We start from the raw sequence: 27,679 nt of genomic DNA, 5'->3' as shown, positions 1-27,679 counted from the left end.
ATCTTCATTACAGCTTTGTAAACAAGTGTCCCTCTAGCAACATTAATGTTTTAAAGAGAGTCGTTTCACAAGCTGCCACCTTAAATGGATTGTTTTTTCCTGATAACACTGGATATTTTTATTTGTTCATCATTTTCGTTCTAGAACTTCTATGAGAGACCTGCATTTGACTACCCTCTGAACCAGTATAGTGTATGGCTGATGCTGGCTAATGAAGGAATGCCAAAAAATGAGAGCTTCTGTTCCCCAACACCATCATCCATGATGTTTGGTAAATCAGATGGAGACAGGTTTGCCGTGACCAGAGATTTGTCTTTGAAGTCAGCATATTCACTTCAGTTCAAGGTAGGTGCAATGGTTGTAAGCCTTTACATGTGTTTCTTAAGAAAGATGTGTCATATGATGAATGATACCTCAGTGAAGGAAGTCCCAGCTCTCTGAATTTGTATTTTCAGAATGTTTTTACATGTATTATCTCTGCTGTGAGAGTGCAACTGTGTGAGTTATTTTTTTCACTTTTGCAGGATGTTTCTTCCCCCCAACTTTGTGACTATCAAGTTAGTAAATGTAAGTAAGGGAGGTATGGTAAGGTGAAACACTCTACAAAGGAGGTTGCAGGAAGGTAGGGATTTAGCCCTTTAAAATGTTTTGATCCTATTGCCAGCCACAATTTTTGACAGGTATATATTTTTTTTTCACCAAGACTGAGTCATCCAGTTTCTTTGGGAATTTATGCATCAGTTTCTTGTAGTGGAGCGTTTTTTTAAATTAGATCATTCTAATCTGGGTCTTTATTGTCTGAACAGAATTTTCCATGAACACATTGCATTATCAGCGATGCTGTTTTTTTTTTTTTTTTTTGAGATAATGAGTGTTCATACTACCATGTATGAACACCATAATACTTGTTATACCATGACCCCCCCCCATTAATATTCCAAAATGTGCACGCTGAATGGCCAGCATGCATGTTGTAAATTGACTTATACTAATGGAAAAAGGTCCGGTCGCCTGGAATTTTTCCATTAGTATAAGTCTTTTTTAAAACACTGTCTCGCTATCTCCGTTGCTTTTTTTATAGCTGTCGCGCTATGTCAAACTCCTTTAACATAGTGACACAGTGTGTAAAAAGCAACAGAGATCTTGCTTTCTCCGTTGCTTTTTTTTTAAACCTGTCTTGCTATGTTAAATGGGTTTAACATAGCGAGACAGCTTTAAAATAAGCAACGGAGATCTCCGTTGCTTATTTTAAAACTGTCTCGCTATGTTAAACCCATTTAACATAGTGAAACAGTTTGTAAAAAGCAATGGAGGTCTTGCTTTCTACGTTGCTTTTTTCAAAACTGCCTTGCTATGTTAAACCCATTTAACATAATGAAACAGTTTATAAAAAGCAACGAAGATCTTGCTTTCTCCGTTGCTATTTTTAAACCTGTCTCGCTATGTTAAATGAGTTTAACATAGCGAGACAGCTTTAAAATAAGCAACAGAGATCTCTGTTGCTTATTTTAAAGCTGTCTTGCTATGTTAAACCCATTTAACATAGTGAAACAGCTTGTAAAAAGCAACGGAGATCTTGCTTTCTCCGTTGCTTTTTTCAAAACTGTCTCGCTATGTTAAATGGGTTTAATGTAGCGAGACAGCTTTAAAATAAGCAACGGAGATTCTCCGTTGCTTTTTTTAAAGCTGTCTCACTATGTTAAACCCATTTAACATAGCAAAACAGTAAAAAGCAACGGAGATCTTGCTTTCTCCATTGCTTTTGCCCACAGCTCTGATGTACTGCGTAGGCATAAGCATGCGCAGTACATCAGAACTGCCGCGGAATACCAGACAGCTGCAGAAGGGCAGCAAGGAGGCATTATACAATGCCATTATTTAAGAAAAGTAATTATTTTTTTTTCTTAAATACTGTCATTGTATAATAGCAATAACCCACTTCTGGGTGTGGGTAATGCTGGATTTACCCACGGTTGGCTTTGTTTGGTCCCTCGGGCTTCGCCCTCGGGACCAAACCACGCCAACCTTCGGTAAATCCAGCATTACCCACACCCAGGCATGGGTTATTGCTATATTATTTCATGGATGTCAACTTGGTATGCAGTAGTACTGTGAAAGCATGGACACATTTTGTAAGTTACCACAAAAGTTAAAGAAATGCATGACACTCTACTTGTCTGATGCCATGCCTTTTTATAAGTAAAATATTTATCTGCTGAAACACACGTGCAGACAGTTGAAGAATTGTGTGGTCTGCTGACAGTACCAAACTACTGCTGTAGATTTTTGAAATCTAGTTTGTTATTTCAAGTCTTATCAGTTTAGTGATATGGAAGTCTTAAAAATATGTTTCTTGTTGACTGTGTTATATGTACCTGAGAAGATCATTACCTGAGCAGTTGTTTTAAAACTGATTTCTAGTATAAAAAAGTCATGTTTGAAAGTTAATTTTGTAATAATTTAAAAATAATTTAAACAAAACACCCATGATAACTCATTATTCCTGTCATTGTGAAAGGGAAAGATGGATTTTAGTGTACCTTAACTGACTCGTGCTAATGAAATACTTAATTGAAAATCTAATTAATTTCCTCCACTGAGTTATGGAGGTCAGTTATTTGCGATATAACATCAATATTTCAAGCAAGGCAATGTAAATTAGTACACATTTTGTAGATGTAGTCAATAATTTAAGAGCATGATTATAAAGAAAGAAAGGTTAGGATGCTATTTTAAGTGTGTATTCCTGGTTTATTTACAATTAAAAAGTTAACCAGAAATGTTCTGAAGCCTATGTATTTTAAAATGAAGTAATACATGACACTAATTTGTTTGTGTATATGTGTATATTAACACAGTAGTTTATTTTGAAGTCCAGTTGCATGTATCCAACTGAAATAAAGCCGAAATTAAAGGAAAAAGTGACCATATAGCTTATTAAAAGTTCTTAGTCTTCTTCTATTTTGTCTTTCAGCTTTTCCCAGTTAGGGGTCGTCACAGCAGAACTCCCGTCCGCTAATGATTGGCAGTGGATTTTTACAGTGCTGAGTTGCCAGCCCGACGCCCAACCTTCAGAGAAGGCACACCCATTCACGCATGCACCTACTTGCATGTTTTTAACGTCACTTGACCGTGGGAAGGACATGCAGACTCCACACAGAAGGTGCTCCAGCCGAGAATCGAATGGGAGAACCTCTTGCTGTGAGGCAACAGTGCTAACCGCTGCACCACCTCGGCCTTCTAAGTTTATAAAATATAATACAATATCAGCACTGCACTGTAAAATCTATAAAAATATTTTTATTTAGACATTTCACTTTAGTAATTCAGAGTAATTTTTGCAGTAGTTTTAGTTGATTCTGAAATACTGTGTGTACCTATAAGTAAATAAATAATTTGCACACTTAACAAGGCCTTCTTTGCAACAGATCTATTGCCCCAGAGTTGCTGTCTTTTAAATTTGAACACAGCAAATTATAGTAAAGTAATCAATAAGAACGATAGTCACCTCACCACAGTGCTTCTTGGTTTGAGAAGACAAGGACACACAGAACACACAGTACACACACATGCACACACACACACACACACACACACACACACACACACACACACACACACACACACACACACACACACACAAAATCTGATCTTAGTAAATCCTCTGGTTTAATCTGAAGCTTTGCTGTTTTGGCTTCAGGTGGCAGAGGGTAGCTGTGACTTTTCATTGGCTCATTGTTCCACTGTATTCGGCATTCATAAGACCTATCATTGAGTACAATGCCCCCTTTGGTGTGTACCTAACCAGGCATATCCAACAACTGGAACATCCACGGAGTTTTCTCACTAAAAGAATACAGGGCATAAGTAAAATGTCCTGTGCAGACCGCCTCAAGGCCCTATCCCTGTATTCTGTCTCTTACAGGCTGTTGAAGGGAGATCTGTGCCTCAATCATATGAAGGTTGCTGCAACAGGGCTCAGTTCTGAGCTTTTTTTTTTGGTTAATTTGTTTAAATCAGTTTGCTCTTGTTTGCTACATAATCAAATCCAAGCAATCTGCTGATCTCTGCAAAACTTAAGTAGAATTTTTTCACTGTATATTGTACTTTTGAACTGTGTTTTTAACATCTCACTGCTTATTTGAACGATTTTTTTTCCTGAAATGATTGCACTTTGTTTGCTGTTGCATAGACTAGATTTGGACCTTCTAAATCTAGTTCTATTTGTATAACTTGAGCTCCAAACCAGGCCATCTTTTGTTGGAGATGGTTACCCTGCACCATAGAGGGAGGGAGTGTGCAATTAGAACTCACCTGAATGAAGGCTGCTGGAACAGGGCTCAGTTTTGAGCTTTTTTACTTGTTAATTTGTTTAGAGCAGTTTGCGCTTGTTTTACATAATCACTGTGTTTGCGCATTGCACACGGACGTGCAGCGGTGGGCACCATTGGTGGTCATAGATGCAAGCACTTTTGCCTGCAACTTTTCCCTTAGTACTCTGCTGGTGGTCCATCAGTCAGTTCTCGTGACAGTCCGTCACTGACAAGTGATGCATTCAGTGAAGCTCCTGTGGTACTAACACAGATCCTACTCACCATCCCTTTGCACTTTTTGTCCACTTCTCCTGGCCTCTACTTTATCCGGTCCTTCCTGTCCTCTCCCTGTTTTCTGACCACATCAACTTACCTAGCATTATGGACAGACAATTTCCCAAATACTGAGGCAATGTCGCAATTGCCCCATGTACACCGACGACCCACTTCTTCTAGTCCATGCAAATTCATTATGTAAGAGATGCATCTATGTCAAGAACCAAGAATCCAGGCTCTCTCTCTCTCACCAGTCAATCCATCTGATAGTAAGCAGGTTGTCAGCATGCAGACCTCACCTCCTGCACCTAACAAACCAACAGCACATAAATCTACATATGTGGAGATCATTACAAGAAGCTTACCTAAACATCAGAGACCTCCCAAACGCAAACACAAGCATGTTTCACATAATGCACCCTCTGCAAAACATAGTACACATAATACATCACATGCCAGTGTCTCACAAGTCAAGCCCCTAAGGCATAACACAAAAACAAACATCTTAGTCATAGATAACTCAGTTGTGAGACACACAGATGTCCCTCTCACCAGGTTGAATAAGGAAAAGGTCATGGTCTGCTGTCTGTCAGGTGCCAGGATCCGCCACATCATGCACGCACTCAGGTGTCTCAGCAAGAGGCACTGTTATGACTCAATCATACTCCATGTTGTTGTGAATGACTTGAGATGTACCTCATTGCAATATATAAAGAGAGACATGGCTTGAGCTCTCTGATTGTGTCTCAGGCAGGTATGTCCCTAGCCTTAACCAGCATTTTACCTTTGCCTAGGATGATACATCAATACAAACAAAATATGATTGACTTCAACAATTGTCTTAGTTTCTGGTGTCATTCAAAGGGGATCCAGTATCTGTCAACCTGGGATGACATGGTCGACACCTCAATGCTTTGCCAGAGATGGTCTTTATCTGTCATCCCTGGGATTTTAGTTACTGTCTAAGGCTCTTGCTATCCCTATAGTGACTTTTTAGGCAATGTCACAAGAATAAAATTCCCGAAGGAAAATGCCCTCTAAAAACAACCTCAAGGTTATGCTGCTAAATGCTAGGAGTCTAAACCAGAAACTGCACTCACTGGAAGCAGTCCTCTCCCTGGAAGATGCTGACATTTGTGTAGTCACTGAGACCTGGTGTAAGGCTGCAGAGATCAGCCTAGCTGTACCAGGTTACATTTTCTTCCATACCTTCAGACCACAAACTGAAGGCATGAGATTTAAAGGAGGTGGTGTATCAATATTCATTAAAAATCAATACACCTATAGATTGGTTAAACAGCATGATTCCCTTAAATTACTTCCTGTGCAATTGACTGTAGTTAAGACCCCTGTTTGGGTCATTGCCAGCTATAGGACCCTCTCCATGAATCAGGACATCCACTCTGCCTATTTGGATCTACTTGAGTCAATCAAGATATAACCAATCACCCTGGTTTTGGGTGAGTTTAATTACCCTTCTATAGACTGGGTAAATTATACGTGTTCTAACTCACTTGCCCAAAGGTTCCTGGACTTTATTAATTCCAATGCTCTAGACCAGCTGTTTGACACACCCACAAGGAGGTCAAACATCCTGGACCTGGTGCTCACCAATATGGGGAAGCACTGCACCACCCCCAGTGTGTGGCCATCCCTGGTGAGATCTGATCACAAATCAGTCTTGCTATCAGTAATTATAACACAAGACCCCCCCCCCCTTAGCAACAACTAGACTAAAAAACTTCTCCAAGGCCAATTGCAACCTCTTACATGACAGCATAAATAGCTTCATAGCTCCTCCCCTCACTGATGGAACAGACACCTATGCTGAGTTATACACCAATGCTTTATACAAGCACCTGTACAATTGTATTGACTCTGCTGTACCTGATAGAACCAAAGCAAGATCTTCAAAGAAAAACAAACCTGCCTGGTAGACAACTACCATTAATAGACTATACAATAGGAGAAGGAAATTGCTGTCTAAGAGTAGGAAGGAATGGTCTCAAAAGTGGAAGCAGTCCCTCCTCAACTTAAACAAGCAAATAAGGCTCCTAGTGAAGTCCTCAAAGCTAACTATGAATCCAAATTAGCTTCCCTAAATAAGGAGAACCACAAGGCATTCTTTAGTTACATCTATAACCTCAAAGGTAAGGCTCAGATTTGTGCTGAACTTGTAGTTATTGGTACTACAGATATAGAAAGTGTGGATATAGCAAACCTACTGGCTCACAGGTTCAGTGAAAATTTCAGTCCCCTGTCCCATAACACCTGTCTTCCACCTAGTATCACCAAGAAGCAGGTCTTAAATGCCCTCTCCAAGGCAAAAAACACAGCCCTGTATGGGACCAGACACCACCCTGGACTGTGTTTTACATGGGTTAAAACAGGAATTAGCATCACCACTGGACACACTTTTCAGTCACAGCCTAAGCACTGGCTTAATCCCAGCAGATTAAGATCCACAAAGGGGGTGCATCCACTGACTCTAGGAACTATCGACCCATTAGTCTGACCAGCCTTATCTGCAAGGCCATGGAATGAATCATCATGGACCTTATTAACAAAGATATAGGAAATCTCCAAACACTCAACCCCATCAAGTTTGGCTTTTCAAGAGGAGATCATGCCTATTAAACTTGGTGGAGATCTTCAAAACTATCATCAAAGCCCTATACAAGGGCAAATTTGTGCATACGGCCTACTTAGACTTAACCAAGGCCTTTGACACAATCCCCTACTCAGGTATCATTTCTAAACTCACCCAGCTGGGTATTAACCCATATATTGTCAGGCGGGTTGCAAACTGGCTCACTGATAGAACTGATATGGTCAAAATAGGGGACTCCGCCTCCTCCTCCAGCAGACCCATAGCCAGTGTTGTTCCACAGGGATTGGTTCTGGGACCCCTACTGTTTGGAATTTACTTCTGCAATGTACAGACTCAAACTAAAGTACTGTGGCCAACAAAGTTTGCTGATGACTGAAAACTGGGAACGATCATTGAAACACCTAGCAATGTCAACATCCAGCAAGAAGGCCTTATGCAGACTAATGACTGGTGCTAAAATCATGATCTTCAACTTAATGCAAAAACTGCATTATCATCCCCCATTGGCAAGGGTGATATTCCTGCAAACTATCACATCAATAGCAATACCCTAAGCACACAGTCAGTGATGACAGATCTCGGTACACAGGTTGTCAGCATACTTAACTTCAATCACCATGTCTCCAGAGTGGTAAGAAGGGTATTTTATATTGCTCATCTCATAAGTAATGGCATTGCCTCCAGACAAAAAGAGGTTATAACCCCCCTGTACTCTTCCCTCATCAGGCCAACAATAGAGTACAATGCTTCCTTTGGCATGTTCCTTTCCAAATACCTGCAGCAATTGGAGAGACCACAAAGATTCCTTACAAAGAAAATTCAGGGTCTTCAAGATCTGTCTTATGCAGATAGATGGAAATCATTTTTGCTTTACTCTGTGTCATACAGAACACTCAGAGATGACCTGTGCCTTGTATAAAGAGCAACCTCTTACCCAGCTTTAATGGGAATGCTGCACATTTGCAAGTCAAATGGCACATGGGTCACTCCGCTCAAAGGACCTTAACCTGATATGTAATATCAACAGAACTTTCTGGAGAGACAGATTTGTCTCACAGAGGTTGCCTCACATTTGGAACAAGCTTCCTATTCATGTTAAATAAAGCCCCTCGTTGGCCCTATTTAAGCATAATTTGGATGACTGGATGGGTAACTGGAAATTCGCCCCAGGGATTCCACCTATGTCCCTCTTGGACAAGTGGTAATAGGTGCTGATTTTAGTGTTTGCTTGAACCAGACACCCTTGGGAACACAGGTTGAATTTAACAAGGCTTGTAAGGCTCCTGTAACCTCCTATGATCCTATAGCGTACAGGGTATTATTAGACCCCATTCTGATTTACCTCCTGCATATCCACAAAACAAACAGCACCAGAATTACCCATTTTAGTGACTTAAACCTTGCCTGTAATATAAATAGGACCTGCTGGGGAGACAGGTATGTATCTCAGAGACTACCTCATCTCTGAAACAGGCTACCATCCATGTGAAGCAGAGTTCCTCTCTAACCCAATTCAAGTGCAACTTGGTCAATTGGATGAAAAACAGGTAATTTACCCCTGGCTAGCACCTATGCCTCTAATGGATGTAGACAACATGTAATCGGTTCCTCTCCCAGGCCCCTGTTTACACTTATCAAGGATATCAGAACTTGTCAGAGATTTGGGATGCATGGCTAGGCTTAAAAAGGCCCTTGTGTTCATTAGCCCAGTAAACACCTATGAACCTATTAGCCAACAATCTCACTAGAGATATAAGAGAAAAAGGATAAAATGAAATAAAAAATGTCTGCATGAGTGCCTTATTTAAAGCCTCGCTCCATGGCATATGGGAGATATTTGACCAAGATGAATCGAATTTAAATAGCAGCTGTAGCACCAGCAGAGCTGGATGAGGAGGATGGGCACCAGAAGATTCTGCTTGCTCACCCTCCTGGGTGGTGGTGGGTGATTGCCCTGATGTGTTGATCCACCAGCAGCAAGTAAAAGCTTACAGGCATTGCACTAGTATAAGTCTGAGGAATGTGGGCTTGGTGTTACCAGGCTTGTAATTATCATGTGTTTGTAAGTACAGGAATGACCTTGCCAGCCACCAAGGGAGGCTAGGGCTGTTGCAAATGCCCTCATAGCCCACATCAGTAGATGCAAGCAAAGCTACAGACAACTTCCATGGCTGCCTATATGATGGCCCCTCTTGTCAGCTTTTGTCTCCATGCTTGGGTTACCTATTCCTAAGATTGGATGAATGGATTCATGACCAGAGGGAGGGGACCTGGTGGTTGACAGGCATGGTTGGGAAAATGTAGAACAATATGCTTCCTCTCATATTGTTCTATTCCCTACCACTGCCTAGGGTGGTTGTGTTTGCTGAATCATGAGAACTGTCACCCAGCCTTGCTTTTCCTGTTATTTGTCTGGTTGATAAATTGAGATGATAATCTCAAATCAGTAGAGAATATACAGGGGATGAATAGTTGACAAGACATGATTTTCTACTAATTTCCAGTTCCTAGTGTTATGCTTTTTACCATGATAATGAATGCATTATTTTTTAGGAGATAACTTGTTCCATCTAAAGATTAGTCAACTGTAACATTATTCAGTAAATCATTACAGCTATCACCATTTATGCTGCAAACTGACCAGTGTGGACAACAGCAAACATGGGTGTTATTATTAATGTAATTATAAGCTTCATTGATATTTTAACATATAATGTATGCTTTTTCCCAAAATAATGTTATTGATATTCCAAAATAGATATATTGCCAAAAATATGACAAAGCTGCATACAGAAACATTAAAATAATCCTTTACCACCATCATCCTGATGTCTACTGAAACAGTTTTACAGTAAATTCTCAAATACTGTGTGGGAAATTTGGTGCAACTAAGGAAATTATTTTTTGAGCTGTGATGCAGAATTGGAATTGCCTAGACATAGTAAGGCCTTGCTGAGTTTAATTCTGGTAGCTGCCAAAAAAAAAAAAACAATTACTAGAAAATGGAAGTCAAAGTCTAAACCAACCATGCTAGAAGTAGTGACTATAATAACAGAGATAAGAGAACTGAAAATTGGATCTTTAAAAAAAGGTAGGAAGAAATTACATAGAAAAAAATGGGAATTGTGGGAACATTGCATGCAGAATACTGTTTTGGAGGAAGAATGAGGTTTAAGGGAAGGCAGACATTGAATAAGCTACACAATGTTTGATTGACAATAACTGTATAGAAGATTATATGTAATGTATAATATTTACAACTGAAAATATGTCAATATGATTTGTTTTCATTTATATAAATGTATGGCTGCCTATGTCATAAGTGATAAGTCAATAACTGTAATGTGGATTAAACTTTGGAGTTTTACTTGGTACTATCTGCAGTGGTCTGGTGTTTCCTATATTTTTCTGCATAAGTCAATAAATGTTTCTTTTTTTAAAAAAAATCATTGATTCTAAGAATATATCACCATGGCTATAGCTAGCAGATATCAATGGCACTTCTTCATTCCAGATAGAAAGTAGTAATCCTTTTTGTAGTTAAAGAAGCCACGAAAAGCATATTTATTATGCAGTAATACTTTAGAGTTTATATAGCCTAACAACCAAATTTGTCGTTCCAGTGGTAAATCAAACTTATTAAGAGCTTTATAAATTTTGCACAATTTTCTGCTACAAGGTTAGACTTTAGGTCAGATTCACAATTTATATTGCCAAAAAACTATGATCTTCAGTTTTAACAGCCCTTGAATGGTGAAGTCCACACAAACAGCTCTTGAATAGTGAAATCTACACATTTCTACCTGGATGTATGTATTCCACGTGAAGTATTTGGATTGTATAAAAAAATTATAAGGAGGCTCTATAATATTTTTTTTTGTAACCTCCAATTTTTTAGTAAGTCCTGATTGAATAAATTCCAAACAAATTTGGCATTCCTCTTAACTACTAAATGCAAACTAATAACTTCAGGATGCAGTCATAACAATTGGTAATAATAGGACAGCGTGCCATTAGCAAAAGGAGCAATGGTCCTTTCTAAAGTTTCAGCTGGAAAACAAATACATTTTTTTTATTTTTAATAATTAGAATCTTTGATGTTGTTAAATGTTGTACACTCTCTTCTTTTTTATCCACATTTATCTGAAGAGCATTATACTATATAATGTTTTGCATATTAGGAGCCATAAATGCTTTGTTTTTTTGTTGTTGTTGTTAAGACTAAATTCCAAAACACAAGTAGAGTAACTGTCCAGCAAAAGGTTATAAAGGCTAAATGCATTAATTGTTATCTAATAACTTATAGACCGACAACAATTTTAGCTAAGGGTTAGAGCTGAAAGTGAATCTACAAAGGTAGTCATTCTGGTATATTCTGTTCCTCTAAAATATAAATTGTAAAATTTATAAATATAAAATATAAAATATAAAATGTAAATTATAGAGTGTAAAATATAAATTGGGAAAATACTGCATAGCTTATAGATATTTGACCATAGTTGGGCCAATGCATGCATTTCTGGATTGGGAACCTGGTTACCAGCTTGCTTTGTACTTGCTACTAAATTTGCCTATGGGATTCTTTGGGATCCTCCTCTTCAAAGAAATTTCTTTTAGATTTTCCTAAGGTTTTTTTTTTTGTGTCACAGATATGTTGTAGGTACCAGTGTATTTATGATAAGGAAAATCTATTTAGATACTAATTTCAATTTTAGTATATTCATATGACCCACCATTAAGAACGTTTAGAGATATATAGCTCTGATGAGATAAATCTGGATGTCAAACCAATCATTCTTCAAAACATGAACCCTTGATTGCTACTCTAAGTATAGGTTCACTGACAGGACACAGCTTAGAAGTGGATGACACGATGATAAGGAGGAGGCTGGACATCCTATGTATCAAGGAAACAAGATGGAAGTGCAGTGCAGAAAAGCAACTTGGCTTTGTATCCAGAGTCTACTACTCAGGGAGAGTCAGACTAGAAACAGTGTGGGAATTCTGGTGAGGGAGGGGCATCAGAAGACAGTAAGTGACATCATCAACTTCTGTCTGACAAATGGATTGATGGTGACCAACACAGGGTTCAGGAACAGAGGCAATCACAAGATCACCTACAAGAGTGGCCAACATGCAAATTAGGTAGAGTCCTAGTAAGGAAAAGTCACCCCCAACAAAACAGGACCACAGCATATACCACTGGTTGCCACAGTCGGCTGCAAACAGTAGTTAGAGAGGGCTCAAAGGTAAACAGAATCTAGGTTGATAACCTGGAAGTTGACTGGAGAGAAAGCACCACAGTTCAAAGAAATACTCAGGACTGCAGCACCTTAGGATGAAGAGGAAATAGGTGGGGTTGAAGGAGAATGACAGCACTTCAAAATAGTTTGTGTGAGGACTTTACAACAGATATGTGGCTGAGCCAGCTATGGAAACAAGGTGCATAAGGAAAGATGGCACAGGAATGTAAAAGTCCAATAAGTCATCAAAAGAAAAATTGCAGGAAAAAGTTAGACACAGAAAAGATGAACCAGGCTAAGAAAGAATATACTTGGATAACAAATAGTCTAAGAGAACAGTTACTATAGCAAAGAAAAAGGCATCACAGGTACTCTACCAGGTACTGGAAAGTGACTCAGCAGATGGCACAAACCTGATCAGATTGCAAGTCTATGACACTAAGATAAAAAAATAGTCATTAGATATAAGGCATGCCAGAAACAGTGTGCTAAAATGTCCACAGGACATCAAAGGCAGATGGAAGGAATATCTCCAGTAGCTTCTTAATGAAGAAAGCCTTACAGAAATTGTACTTCACCAGACACAGCCTACAGTGAAAGAATAAGAGGAGTCCACCCTAGAAGAAGTAAGAACAGCACTAAGGAAAATGAAGTCAGGGAAATCAACAGGCCCAGATGAGATCTTGGCAGATAAGATCAAAACATTAAGGGAGAAATGGGTTGCGAGGGTAATCATAAGAGTATGGAGGGAAAGGCATGTCCCAGGTGACTGGAAAATTAAGTGTTCTAGTGCCAGTGTACAACAGCAAAGGGGGCATTCACAACTGTGGGCAGTATAGAGGTATCAAACTGTTGTCACATTGCATGAAGGCTCTGGAGAGGGTAATTGATAGTAGAAAGCAAGATAGGAGATGTGCAGCTCAGAGTCAGATCAAAATGCAGCACAATCAACCCAATGTTTTCAGTGAGATAGACAGATTAGATAGATAGATAGATAGATAGATAGATAGATAGATAGATAGATAGATAGATAGATGGATGGATGGATGGATGGATAGATAGATAGATAGATAGATAGATAGATAGATAGATAGATAGATAGATAGATAGATAGATAGATAGATAGATAAATCTATCTATAGATATATAGATAGTTATTTAAGAAGACGCTAAAGATGAGGAAAGAGTCCAACTGGGCATTTCTAGCCTTCTAGAAAACATATGACAAAGTGCTAAGAATGCTGATTTGGACAGTCATGCAATGGTTTGAAGTCCTGGAAAAATTGGTAGAATTGCTGCAGGCTATGTACAAAGACCTAGTGACAAAAGTATAAACAGTGTTCAGATTCACAGAGGGGTTTCCAAAGGGAATGGGTTTGCATCAGGGTTCAGCTCTGAGCCCACTGGTGTTCATTCTGGTGATGGACTACATTAGCAAACAGGTCAGAGGGGGCAAATCAACAAAGCTGCTCTGTACAGATGATGTGGCAGTGCAGTGATTCCAGACAAGAACTTCAGCATAGAATGAAATGTAAAACTGAAGGCACACAGGATGAAACTGAATATAGATAAGCCAGCTGTAATGGCAGCAAATGAGGGAATCAGAAGAGGTTGCAAACTGAGGTAGAAGGGAAAATAATGATACAGGTTAACAGCCTCAAGTATCTGGGAAGGGTGATTTAGGAGAAAGGAAGTTTGAATGAAGAGGTCAAAGATAGAATGAGAGGGGCTGCAGCCAACTTACATCGAGTATCAGGGTAATGTGTGAAAGAAGCATGCAAAAGAAGCTAAAAAGTAAGGTGATGAAAACAGTAGCGCAACCAAAGAAAGGTGATTAAAACAGTAGTGCAACCAAAGAAAGGTGATTAAAACAGTAGTACAACCAAAGAAAGGTGATTAAAACAGTAGCGCAACCAAAGAAAGGTGATGAAAACAGTAGCGCAACCAAAGAAAGGTGATTAAAACAGTAGCGCAACCAAAGTAAGGTGATTAAAACAGTAGTGCAACCACTACAACTATATGGTGCAGAAACATGAGCAATGAAAATAGAGCAGTTGAGGAAGTTAGAGGTGATGAAAGATAAAGTGCCTGAGATGGATGCTAGGATGCACACTGTGGGACAGATGAAGAAATGTGGATATCAGAGCAGAAGCCCAAGTAGCTACAATTACACAGAACATCAAAGATAACAGATTACTGTGGTTTGGGCACATGTTTGACACCTATGTTTCTAATGGACACAGGCAGCCAGTGAATGGATCCTCTCCCAGGCCCCTGCTTGTAAATGTTCATCTCCTAAGCTCCTGCTTACACTTACCAAGGGTACCAGAACTTGTCAAAAATGTGAGATGCATGGCTAGTCTTAAAAAAGCCCAGGTGGTCATTAGCCTAATACACACATGTGCAAGAAAGCACAAGACAACCTAATTTGGAAGATTTGGGACAGACAGAAATAGGTTAAGCAAGACAAATGGTGACAGTTGACACCCCATCCCCATGTAGAAAATGAGAAAAAAGGGGTTGATGATGGTGAGTATATATTGCATCAAATTACTACACGTTTTATTGGTTTGAGACTCAGTCGACTCAAAATATCTTTTGTAAATGACAAACAAAAAATGTTAGAGAACTTGCTTCAAGCAGAATATATCTGTTATTTAACATTTAGTCAAATAACAGAACATTTGTCTTGTCAGTTTTAGAGACATATCCTGTAATATTAGGATACTATTTTAATAAGTGAAAAAAATCACCTGATTTAGAAACTCTGAAACTGTTAATAAACTGTCATCAGCAAAGACAAACATATTAAATGCCTGCTCTTCTACAGATCTCGGAATGACAAGCTCCGATGGATTCAAATCCTAATTAGAGAGCGAGAGCTTATCTTTGCTGAGCCCTGCATGACGTGCCTTACTGTTAGACACTTGCCAGTTTACAGGCTTTAGAAAGGTGTGAAAGAATAGAAACTCTAATTAAATAAATCTGATTGCATCACTATCATTTACATCTGTAAACTCTATTCAGTTTATCAAAGGAGTGGCAAACAATGAATAATTCCAGTGCTTTGCTAGTTTAAATACTTAGAGGTGGGACTGCACATAAACCTTATATTATTCAAATTACAGAGGACATGCTCTCCCAGGAATAAAGTTATACTGAAAAAAATTACTACTTGTGAAAAAAGTGTTTATACCAATTATCAACAACTTAGGAATGACACAAAAAAAATCCATTCAACTAGACAAAAAAATACTTCTGCCATCTTCAACAAAAACATCAGAACAAACCTCAGAAGTTCTGGGCAGGTATTAATAAACTTCTTTATCCAGGCCAATCCACAACTCCAACCCCTTCATCTTATAATCAAAAGCCATTGGAGGCCATTGCTAACACCTTTAATAGTTTCTTCACAGAGACTATCCAGTCCCTTGCTAGCAAACTAACCCATACTTGTTCCAATTCAGGCACTTCTACACCCAGTGCCTTACTCTCCTTCAGCTTCCAACCAGTTCCTACCTCACTCATCAGAGCCCTGATTAAGAAACTAAAACCTACCACCCTATCTGCAGATCTGCTCCCCGCAGACTACCTGCAAAAAGCCGCAGATACTGTAGCATACCCCATCTCTATTTTGATCAATAGAGACACAACTGAAGCCTCCATCCCCTCCATTTGGAAGATATCCCATGTCATACCACTCCATAAAGGTGGCAGCTCCACTGAACTGTCAAACTGTAAACCCACTGGCTAAAATAATGGAAAAGTGCATCCATAAACAACTCCTGCACTACCTCACTCAGAATAATCTGTTGGCTAGCTCTCTGCATGGCTTCAGGCCATATCACAGTGCCACCTTAGCCCTCCTCTCTTTCTCCAATGTCATAAACCATGATTGTAATAACAATAAGTTATCCTCAGCTCTTTTTCTCGACCTCTCCAAAGTCTTCGATATGGTTAACCACCAGCTACTTATACAAACCCTTAAAACTATTTCCCTAGATAACCAAGCTATCCAATGGTTTCAATTTTATGTGAGTGGTAAACAGCAGCCTGTCCTATGGCAGGACAAACTCTCCACCCTTCTACCCATCACCATTGGAGTCCCCCAGGGCTCTATATTAGGACCCCTTCTTTTTTCTGTCTTTATGACCTTCACACTGTCATCCCAGAAGCAACTTGTATCCAATATGCAGATGATTCCACTCTGATTTGCTCAGCCTCCTCCCCAGTAGATCTCCTCACATTATCCCAGACAACCTTCAACACAGTTGAAAATTGGCTGTCTAATCAGCGTCTTGTATTAAACCCCAGTATAAAACAAAGCTACTCCTCTTCTCCCCTACTCGTAGGTCCTCCCCACCTTCGTTTACTATAACATCTAATAATGGTACCATAATTTCCCCAGATACCCACACTAAACTCTTAGGAGTTATAATTGACAACAATCTTAAATATGACATGCATGTCAATCAAACAATTAAAACCATTAATAAAAACCTTGCCTCACTATATAAAAATAAACTTTTCCGCACCCTACTAGCTAGGACAGTCATTGCCTGTACACATCTACTCTCTACCCTCCTTTATGCCTCCCCTATAGTCACTAACTTGAGCAAATCCAACCTCAGCAAATTTTCAAGCTGTTATAACCACATCACTAGATTTGCCACCGGCACTGCATACAGGACGCACCACTGTGATAACCTAAACCTTTTAGGATGGCTAGAATCACCTAGACTACTTCAGTATAACCAGCTCACAGTTACATTCAAAGTTAACCAACCTGAAAAAATGCCTTCACTTAAAAACATCATCTAGCTCTATAATAACCCTCAGCCACTTCAGTTATCCACTAAACTGTTGGTTCAAACTTTCAAAGCTAACAACTTAGCTGAGGATTCTTTGTTTGCTAACTCAGTGGGCAAAACTTGCAACTCTCTCCCGGCCGAACTTATTTTAGAACCCTCGCTAACTTGCTTCAAAAAAGCCTCATACAGTATTTTAAAACTCACTGGCTATGTCCTTGTTCTAATCCTGACTAACTCCTCCTCTGCTATCTTATGCTAAATTGTACTCTGTAATTCTTGTTTATTTCATAACTGTTGTTGAAACTGTAACTTAAGCCTGTCTTTTAATGATTTATCTGTTTGTATGCTTGGAGCTTTTCTCCCCGGGCCCCCACTTAAAATGGACATGTATCCAGTCACATTAACCCAGTCAACAAATGTAAAATAAATAAAATAAAATAAAATAATTGTACAAGCCCATATTTTATAACCTATGTTTAATATTGAAACTGAATATCAACTGTTTTGTTTTGGACTGCTAGTGCAAAATGTTTATCTGGAGTGAAGCCAGAAATTGTCAAAAACTGAAATAATTTTATTAATATAAGGGCTAATATATAACTAAATCTTTTTTAATAAAATTCATTTGGCAACATAGCCAAGAACTTTCTCATCAAGAAGTCTATCTGCAGCTTCCTTGACAGAACCTGCAGTGATGGTGTAGGTTGTCTGAACAATTCAAAAGTTTGTCCTTCAAAAATAGGGTCCATTTACATTCAGAAAAATTATCAGAGGATTTAAACAGATTAGCATGGTACACATCAAAGCAATTAGTTATTTATTATAGGGCTGGGGTTTTGCTGAGTCAATAAAGAATTTGATGTGCCAAGGTGAGTTGACTTAGGGAAAGTAAGTTAGGTAATTCCATCCAGGACAGTTTATGAAGGGCTAGGCAATGGTGGGATCTTTAGGACATGTTATTAGCAAATTTAGTTGTCTTGTGATAACGTGGATAGTTTAAGTTTACCTTTGTTTAGTTTGACTAGGATGGGAGAAGAATAAAGTAATGTGGAGAGTAAATGGGTCCTTGCTATGGTAATTCTACTGTTGGAAGTTAGTTTTTACATCTCTACGGTGTGCCTATTTTCTTTGTGCACTTCAGTTATGGTTTGAGCTATGTGCTTGTCAAATTTCATGTTTTGGTCAATGACAACTCTTAGTAGTTTGGTATGTGCAATTGGAGTGATGTGGGTGTTGTCAGAAGCAATGATAATGAAAGGGGGAATGGGGCCTATCACTTTAGAGAGATGGAAGAGCATAAGCTGGGTTTTTTGGGGATGAGTATTAATTGGGAATCAATTAACCAGGTTTCAACTGCATCAAAGGATTCTTGAGTTATTTTCTGTAGAATCTGGAGAGAGGGGGCGAGGCAGATTAATGTAGAATCGTTGGCATACTGGACTAAACTTGCATGAAGGGTGGATGTGTGGAGGTTACTTTTAAATATTGTGAACAGCAGAGGGTCAAGACTAGATCCTTGAGGCACTCCTAAGGTGACTGTGAGAAGAAGGCGATATGTTATTCTGCCATTTAACTGCATGTCGTCTGTTAGATAATCTTTGAACCATAGGATTGCAGAGTTATTTAGTTTCAGTTCTGAAAGGGCAGAAAGTAGTTTGCTATGGAAGACTGCATCAAATGCTTTTGAGAAGTCCAAAAAGATGGTTGATATTAGATTACCTGCATTTCTTTGTTGATTAACATGATTGGTAAAACTGATAAGGGCAGTGGTGGTGCTATGGCCAGGTGAAAAACCATGCTGAGCTTTCGCTAGAAGATTGTGAGAGAGGAGGAATTTTAATATTGGGAATGAATACATTTCTCTAGTATTTTTGAGAATGGGGATAGGATGGCTGTTGGGTAGTAGTTTGATAATTCAGTCGAGCTTCCTCCTTTGTACAGATGTATTATATGAGAGATTTTCCAGAGGATTGGGACTTTTTGCTAGGAGATTGACCTATTTATTAGTATATAGATGGGGTAAAGAGATAGGTTTGGCTGCAATCAGGAGATATTCTTCTGGGAGTTTATCAGCGCTCAACGTAGTGGTTTTTAGTTTGGACAGGTATCTGTGGACTGTACTGGTTTGTACTGATTGGAAGAAGAAATAGTTTTTGTTGTTTGTGGAGTTTAAGTGTGGGAGGGTTGCGGGGGCAAAATTTGTTGATAGTTTCAAAATGGAATTGATGAAATATTCATTGAATTGTGTTGCAATATTATTTGCAGAAGGGTCAGTCTTTGGGGTTGGGGTACTGGTTTTTCCCGGTTGGAGAATATTGTTATGGTAGCCCAGAATTTTTGAGGGTTGTTTTTATACCTTGTTTGTATATTAATGCAGTGAGTTTTTTTATCTGTTCTAATTTTTTTTTTTACTTTATTTCTTAATTCAAGACATCTTTGCCTATTAGCATTAGTTTTGTTTTGATGCCAGGTGTCCCATGCTTTATCTCTTTGTTTTAGTAGGAGTCGGGTACTCTTGGTGAACCGTGGTGCAGAGTCGGACTTTGTCCAAACAGTTCTTAGAGGGGCAAGTTGGTTAAGTATGTCTAGAAATGTGGAGTTAAAATAGTCAAGTGCCTTGTCTAGGGGAAGTATCGTAGGGATGACCAGTTGCAGTGGTTGAGTGCTAGCAGTAGGTCTTCTGCTCTGAAGTTTTTAGTGTAGCATATTTGTTTGAGGGGGCTGTTTTTAGTTAGTTTGATTTGTTGCCTTAGGAGAAATGTAAGGAGATGGTCACTAAGGGTATTGGGTAATATGCCAGTGTACTGTGACATGGATGGGCGATTAATGAGAATCCAATCTAAAATGGATTCCTTTTTGGAGGTTTTGTCAATCCTAGTTGGGGTTTGGATGATCTGGGTAAATCTGTGTAGGTTTATATGAGTAGTGGAGAGGGGTGAGTTTATTGAAGCCAAGTCTATGTTGAAATCTCCAAACAGGAGTGTCTCATGGGGAGGGATTCTGATGCCCAGTGGGTTTTGGATTCTAGTGTTTTTATGTTGTTCTTGGGAGGAATGTATGAACCTAGTATGTCTAGTTGTTTTTGAGGGCGAAGCTTTACATTTAAGAGTAGGGTTTCAGCAATGTTGAAAGTAGGAATGTTTATGTTTATGTTAAGATGGTAAGGTTGTTTTTGAAAAGGATGGCGATACCACAGCCTCTTTTGTTAGTGCTGTCTTTTCTAAGTAGGGCATAGGGTCATAGGTAGGTACTAGGCTATCGGCCCAAGGGCCTACGTAAGCCTAGCCAGCAAGGTACCATAGCTTACGCCACCCAGGAAAGTTATTTTCCTGTGCCACTGTCCAGCAGAGACACAGAAGTGATCCCCGGGGTGTATTTCCTATTTTCCATCCACTCATCAAGATTTTTCTTGAAGAGTGCTAATGAAGAACTTTGCACATAGATGGGTAGCTTGTTCCAGAGTATAGGAAGTCTCTGGGACAGGAATCTATCCCTCCAGTGTGTCCTGTTTATTGTGGTGACAAGGTTTAGGTCCCTAGAGCGTGTAGCTTGGAGGGATTGGGATTTCTGTAGGTGTAGCATGTCCAACAGCTCTGGGTTTGACATAGCTTTATATGTTAGGCAGAGATCACCTCAAAGTAGGCGATATGCTACGAAGTAAAGCTTGAGTTTTTTGAGGCGGCCAGTATAGGGTAATTGTTTGTGACCAGTAATCCTCTTTGTGAGGTACTTCTGTGGCATTTCCAGCTGCTGCAGATGTCTTGTGAGGTACATTCCAAAAGGGGCATTGTACTCTATAATGGGTCTAATGAGTGACGAGTAGAGGGGAACAATTACCTCTTTTTTCCTGGATGAGAACCCTTTTATGATGAGGTGTGCCATGTAGAAGGACTTCCTGACTACTGTGGCGATGTGACTATCAAAGGAGAGACTACTGTCCACCTGGGTCCCAAGGTCTCTTATCACGCATTCGGTGTTAAGTAGATTGCTGCCTATGTGGTAGTTCATGGGTACAGAGTTTTTACCAAAGGGGATGACACTGCACTTTTTGCCATTGAGCTTGAGGCCATGGCTCTGACACCAGGCATCTGTCTCATTGAGGCCCTTCTGTAGGATGTCCACATCATTTGGGGACTTGACTATGGCTCCTAGTTTGCAGTCATCTGTGAACTTTGTCAGCCAGAGGCCTTCTGTGTTATCCTGTACTTCAGAGAAGTAGATACCAAACAGGAGAGGTCCCAGGACGGAACCCTGTGGCACTCCACTTGTCACTGCCTTGAGGTCAGATTTGGAGTCTGCAACTTTTACAGTGTGGGTTCTGTCAGTGAGCCAGTTGGCAACCCATCTTGTGACATAGGGATTTATACCTAGTTTAGTGAGTTTAGCTATAATTCCAGAATGGGGGATGGTGTCAAAAGCCTTGGCAAGGTCAAGATAGACTGTGTGAACCACCTTACCCTCATCCACGGCTTCAGTGAGTGCCTCAAAGAAGTCGATCAGGTTCAGGAGGCATGATCTGCCTTTCACAAACCTGAACTGGGTGGGATCCAGAGTTTGGAGGTTACCAATGTCTTTGTTTATGAGTTCCATGATGATACATTCCATGGCCTTGCAGACCAGGCTCGTCAGGCTAATAGGCATATCCTGGTGGGACTATTTCATTGTTTTTGTTGTGTGGTTTCAGTAAGGAGTATGATATCTGAGGAATACCTTCTAGGGTTGATAACTCCACAGGCCAACAATGATCTTGGATTGAATTTTGAATTTCACCTGTATAATTTTAAGATAGTTGACCTCTTTTCACTTTGATTGACCTGGGTCATTTTTGGTCTTTATATATTTTATATATAACATACTGTATTTCCAAAATGGTTTCACATATTTTTATGACGTTTTAAGAGAATTATACTACAACAACTACCTGTAAATTTTCCTTAGGCTGTGCCCCTTGTTTCAAAGGCAAAACAGTAGCTTCATCTTGAATTTTAAAGGATAGAATATTTATGTGATTTTTGTGTGATAAAGAAATGTATATTTCTTTTTAGGCCAGAAGCCACAGTAATGTCAGATATTTGTAATTTTGCTAGGATTTAAACTTGTTACTTTGAGGATGACTGATTTGTTGCTCTGATGAAAACTGACAGCTGGATGTTTATTTTAGAGTGAATATTTTGCAAATATTATAGGTTCATAAGTAAGTATTAGGGCCATTTTAAACCTAAACAATTTCCCTTTTAGTGCTTGCATTAACCTATCCCATTTTGGTGTTAGATTGCCCTTACCCATCCCATGGTCAATAACTATATGTTACCCCCAGCTAGAGTAACTGGGGTCATACCATAAATAATTTGAGGGGACTCATGCATGGGATAAAACATTTAGGAGTTGCCTGCATCCATTAGTAGTACAGGGGTCAGCCCTGGGTTAAATGTTCTTTTTCCCATCCATAGATCAAAGTTACACTTCAATAGGGACAGGAATGAGCTTTGTTTTATGTGTAGTCTGTTCCAAAGCAGTGGTATCTTCTGTAAGATATAACTGTCCCTCCAAACTGTGCTGTTGATGTTGCAGAAGAGGTTTATACCCCTAGACCAAGTATTTTTTTATGTTATTTGACCTGCTGATGTGCAGTAACTCCACCAGTATTTGGTCAAAGGATGCCTTGTATGCCAGGCATAGGTCACCTTTCATCAGTCTATAGGATACTGAGTATAGTGACAGGGCTTTGAGCTGGTTCATGTTGGACATATTGTTTAGTCCTTGTATGCTTTAAGTAAGGTACCACTGTGAACATTCCAATTGTTGCATGTGTCTGGACAGATATAGATATATGCCAAAGGGAGCATTCTACTCAATGATTTTAATAAGAGCTGAATAAAAGGGACAATGACATCTGTAGATCAAGACACAGTCTATTGATTTATAAGCTATGCAATGTAGAAGGACTTTCTTAAGACAGCAGAACCATGTTGGTCGAAGGTTAGGTCACTGTCCACATAAGTTGCCAAATCCCAAAAAACTGGATCAACTCTTAGGGGTGCATTGTCAATGAGGTAGTTTGTGGGGTTGATGATTTCCCAAAGGGTATGATAATGCATTTTTTTGACATTTTAATGTACTAAACCATTAAACAAACTAACCAGATAAATAAATAACTTTAATTTCAGTGTATGATTTTGGCACGGGCTATTCATTTGGGACAAATCTTTCTGCAGGATGGCTAAGTCATTTGGAAATGACTGTTCCTAGTCATCTGTAAATGTAGACAGCCAAAGCTCTTTTGCTTCAGAGCAGTAGATGCTAAACAGGAGAGGTCCCAGTATAGAACCCTGGGAGACTCTATTGGTGACTGGTCTTTTTGTGAAGGTAACTTTATCTATTTTGATTTCTAGTATCCTATCTGTGAGCCAGTTGGCAATCCATTGGGTAACATAGAAATGTATTCCCAGTTTAGTTAGCCTTTCTACTATGCTTAAGTAAGAGATCGTGTCAAAAGCTTTGGCCAGGGTGAGGTATACAGTGTGCATCATTTTACCTTCATCAATTACTTTGGTGGCCTTTTCAAAAAAGTCCACCAAGTTGACTAAGCCTGACCTGCCTTGACAAATCCAAGCTGAGATGGGTCCAGTGTTCAAAGGTTCCCTATGTCCTTTCCATGGCTTTTCATATGAAGCTGGTCAGATTTATAGGTCTCTATTTGCTTGGGTATATGGAAGATCTTCCTTTATGCAGCAGAACAACTGTAGCTGTACTCCATTCACTTGGTACAAAACCTGTATGGAGGCTGAGGTTGAACAGTGTTGTTAAGAGGTTGCTAAATCAACATTCATACTATTTATTATGATTCCAGGGATATTGTCAGGACCCATTGATGCAGTATTTTTAGCTTTTAGGATTTGGTCTTGTGTGATAGTTGGAGGTGTACAGTTTCAGGTATATCTTGAAGAACAGATGGAGTGGAGCGAGACAGGTAAAGTTAGAGATGAATTAATCAACCAGTAAGTTGGCTATATATTTATCCTCAGTGTAGGTAACATTGTTCACAATCATCTCAGTGTATTGCTTTGTTGTGCTTTTGAGATTATGAATGTAACTAAAAAGGGCTTTGTGATTGTCTTTGGCATGGGTAGCTATTTTAGCCTCAGACTTGGCTTTGATGGATTTTATTAAGCTCCTGGGTTGCTTGTTTATTAAAGTGATGAGGGCTGTACCATACTGGGAATTGCTCTTCTTACTTTTGATCACAATCCTCTACTTTTTATCATACATCTTGTCGATATTATGGTTCTACCTTGTGGGTTTGCTTCTGGGGTTTCACCCATTCCTGTTCTTATAGAGTACAGCTGCATCTATGGAGCTGTTTACATGCTGGTGTAGGGTGATGATGTAGATTTACACATATTCGATGGAGTTAACTGAGTTTGGTGAGAATTTGAAGCTTACCAATTTATCATTTAACAGTAGGTAGTTTGTCTAAAAGAAATTTCTAAAGGTACATTGGGTGGAAAGGGTCTCTGGTTTTAATTTTATTTCAAGGAAGATTGCTTTATGGTCAGACCAAGCAAGTGATGAAGATTCACAAGGGATGATGTAAGATGTCCCCATATTACTAAGGACAAGATTCAAGATGTTCTTCCCCCGAGCTGATACTTTGACTAATTGTTCCAGGACATTTGTATTGAAGTCCATAAATCTCTGTGCTTGTGCACTAGTGGTAGGATAGGTTTCCCAGTCTATAGTTGGATAGTTTAGATCACCTCGGAGGATGGTACTGGATTTAATACTGAGTGATCCTAGTTCCTGTAGACAGGTGTTGTGGCTTTCTTGGGTCATAGATAAACTGTGTATTTTTCAGTTTCTCAATTTCTAATGCCCACTCTAGGTTTCATTTGACACTAGCTACAAACTGCAGTGTCTCTGTTACTTCTCAACTTTCCCATAAAAATCCTCTGAACTAGGTAGTTGGAAGAAGTTTTATGCACTGTACTACTTGAACTAAAAGCAATAAGAGCAGGATGCAAGACAGTCTAAAATGTGTGCATGTCTATCTGCACAAGTAAAAATGTGCACATGTCTATCTGCACAAGTTAAAATGTGTGCATGTCTATCTGCACAAGTTAAAATGTGTGCATGTCTATCTGCACAAGTTAAAATATGTGCATGTCTATCTGCACAAGTTAAAATGTGTGTATTTTTCTATAACATATAATATGTCAGAACTATTACTTTCCTCAGAAATATGCATTATTTTACAAGAAAACAGCAGTGAAATGTCTCAGATATTTACTGTTTGTCTTAAATATTAGATACCCTAAGTGTCTCTGCTGGCTTACTGGTGGTACCTAGCAATATGGAATCATATGTCTGAAATCACTTATAATGTTTAAGCAAATTTAACAGTCAAAACATGTCATAACTCTAAGTTGTCGAAGGTACTTGGTGACTTTGGTACAAAGATTTGTGCAGAACTTTATCCTCTACATTGGTGCCGTAGTATTTGTGCCTAATTTAAGTCAGCATTGCATTAATTAATTTTCAGCATTTCTTTTCAACAGTCTAACTTGCATTCTCGTCTCGGTATTTCTGTGGCATTTTCAGACTTCATTGTATTAATATTTTTCATTTCAGTAGCACCTTCTAGACTCTTTTTGCTGGCAGTGTGCATTTCCACAATTCTGTTCGGCATAATTTATATTCTTCTGAACGCACTTGTTTTTACTTTTATACATCTATCATTTTCCTGCACAAAGTCACCAAGATTTATTGAAATCATCTTAGAGCTTTCTCTCTTGCGACCTACCAAGAGACTTGAATTTTAATTGCATGTTTTCTTTGATCTCCCTTACTGCAACAGTGTATTGTCACATAGCTCTTTGTTTCACCTCCATTCTTGTGACAGCAAAATCTTATTTGTTCCTAATTTTTTACTTTTATCTTGCATTTTTCCTCATTTAATTCTCTTAATTATGTACTTGTCATTTCACATAATAAACACAGCATTTTTTCATCAATTTTTGACAAACCTTTCAGATAGTCAAACAATGAAAGGTGGGTGGCTTACAAAGCAAACTTATTTCTTATCAATCACAAATGCAACTTTCATGCCTTAAAATTACTTATCAGAATATGACAAGCCAAAACCCTTTATAAATTACATAAATGCATTTCGATAATTATCACTGTAGCCATACTGTATAGTCCAATAAATTACACCAGCAACACTAAGTACCTTTCCATAGCAACTGTAAGCCTACGTACTATGAATGACAAATGAAACATGGTTACAACGTCATGCCCTGTCAACTGTTGTCACAGAATCCTGACTTAAAGACTCTTTTTGTATTCCACAGCACATCTTAAATGACTACACAACACTTCTTGATGGAAGCCCTGGTTACAGAGAAGGTAGTGGCATTTTGTCTATCTGTAAAAGCAATTGCAACCTAAATACAGTGCTCATTGTAAATAATAATATTACTAGCATCTCAGACCCAAACTGGACACTTATCCAACTCTACACAGGCAGCACACCACACCCAATATTGCTGCTATCTATATTTCCTACCAGCAACACTTCTCATTTATGAAAACACTTTGCACAAAATCTTGACTGTTAAAACTAACAATTAACCAATTGCGAAGGTCTTTTCTTGAAGTGAAACTCTTAAGACAAAGTAACTCACGTCATTAAAGCTGAAAATTAAACTCAAATGATTATGGATGAGGCAAGAAAAATAAACACTTTGAGCACTTGCTCCTTCTTAGACAATGTCACCAATTTACTGAGAAATTAAATTAACTATTTTCTTTAATGACTTTAGTGACCACTTCCCTGTTAATGCACAATGGTCTCTAAAACATGAGTCTGTCTAAAGTTATACTTACATATACCTTTCCCATTAACTGATAATCTTCTAATAGACAAATTGTTCAGACTCTGTATCAGCCCTATCTTCCTTCTATAACTCACTTATGCCCTGTCTAAAAAAGGACAATAAAAGGCAATTGTGTTTTACAGTTTACGGGTGATCTTGTACTCATCAGAAATAGAATTGAGGCATAGGCATCATGGGTAAAAGGGGCAACATAGACAGTGCCATGCTACAGCTTTGCCAGCAATTAAGGCAAGTTATAACAATTATAACCCATTCTCCTAAAGCACAATACTCCAGAAGCTTTCATATTTAAATGTAGTCAACCCAAAACATTCTGGAAACACATAAAATCACTTATTTAGACCAAAGTATTTCCTAAATTATGTTAGCAAGCTCAAGGACCAGTGCTGTAAAGGTCAACATGCCCATACTCTGCTTACAACAGACATCTACTTTATACCTCAGTTATGCCCTCAGCTCCTTTACACAAAACACTATCAGAGCCTTCCTTTACTTTAAAGAAATTAGTAGGAAACATGTATGACAGTTG

At 38.9% G+C, this 27,679-nt stretch overlaps 1 protein-coding gene across 4 annotated transcripts in view; it reads left to right on the top strand.

Annotated features, from left to right (window-relative positions):
* Positions 1-27,679, top strand: part of RELN (reelin) — a 3,085,913-nt gene that overhangs the window by 2,200,082 nt on the left and 858,152 nt on the right. For all 4 annotated transcript variants that reach the window (XM_044088524.1, XM_044088525.1, XM_044088522.1 and 1 more), the window contains exon 27: positions 145-345. In XM_044088524.1, coding sequence (XP_043944459.1) covers positions 145-345 — 201 coding nt within the window. The remainder of the gene's footprint in view (positions 1-144; positions 346-27,679) is intronic.

This window comes from Protopterus annectens, chromosome 11.part0 (assembly GCF_019279795.1).
Source record: "Protopterus annectens isolate FY-2018-M chromosome 11.part0, PAN1.0, whole genome shotgun sequence".
NCBI lineage: Eukaryota > Metazoa > Chordata > Ceratodontiformes > Protopteridae > Protopterus > Protopterus annectens.
Note: the sequence above shows the minus strand (reverse complement) of the source record. Positions and strands in the feature narration are given on the sequence as shown.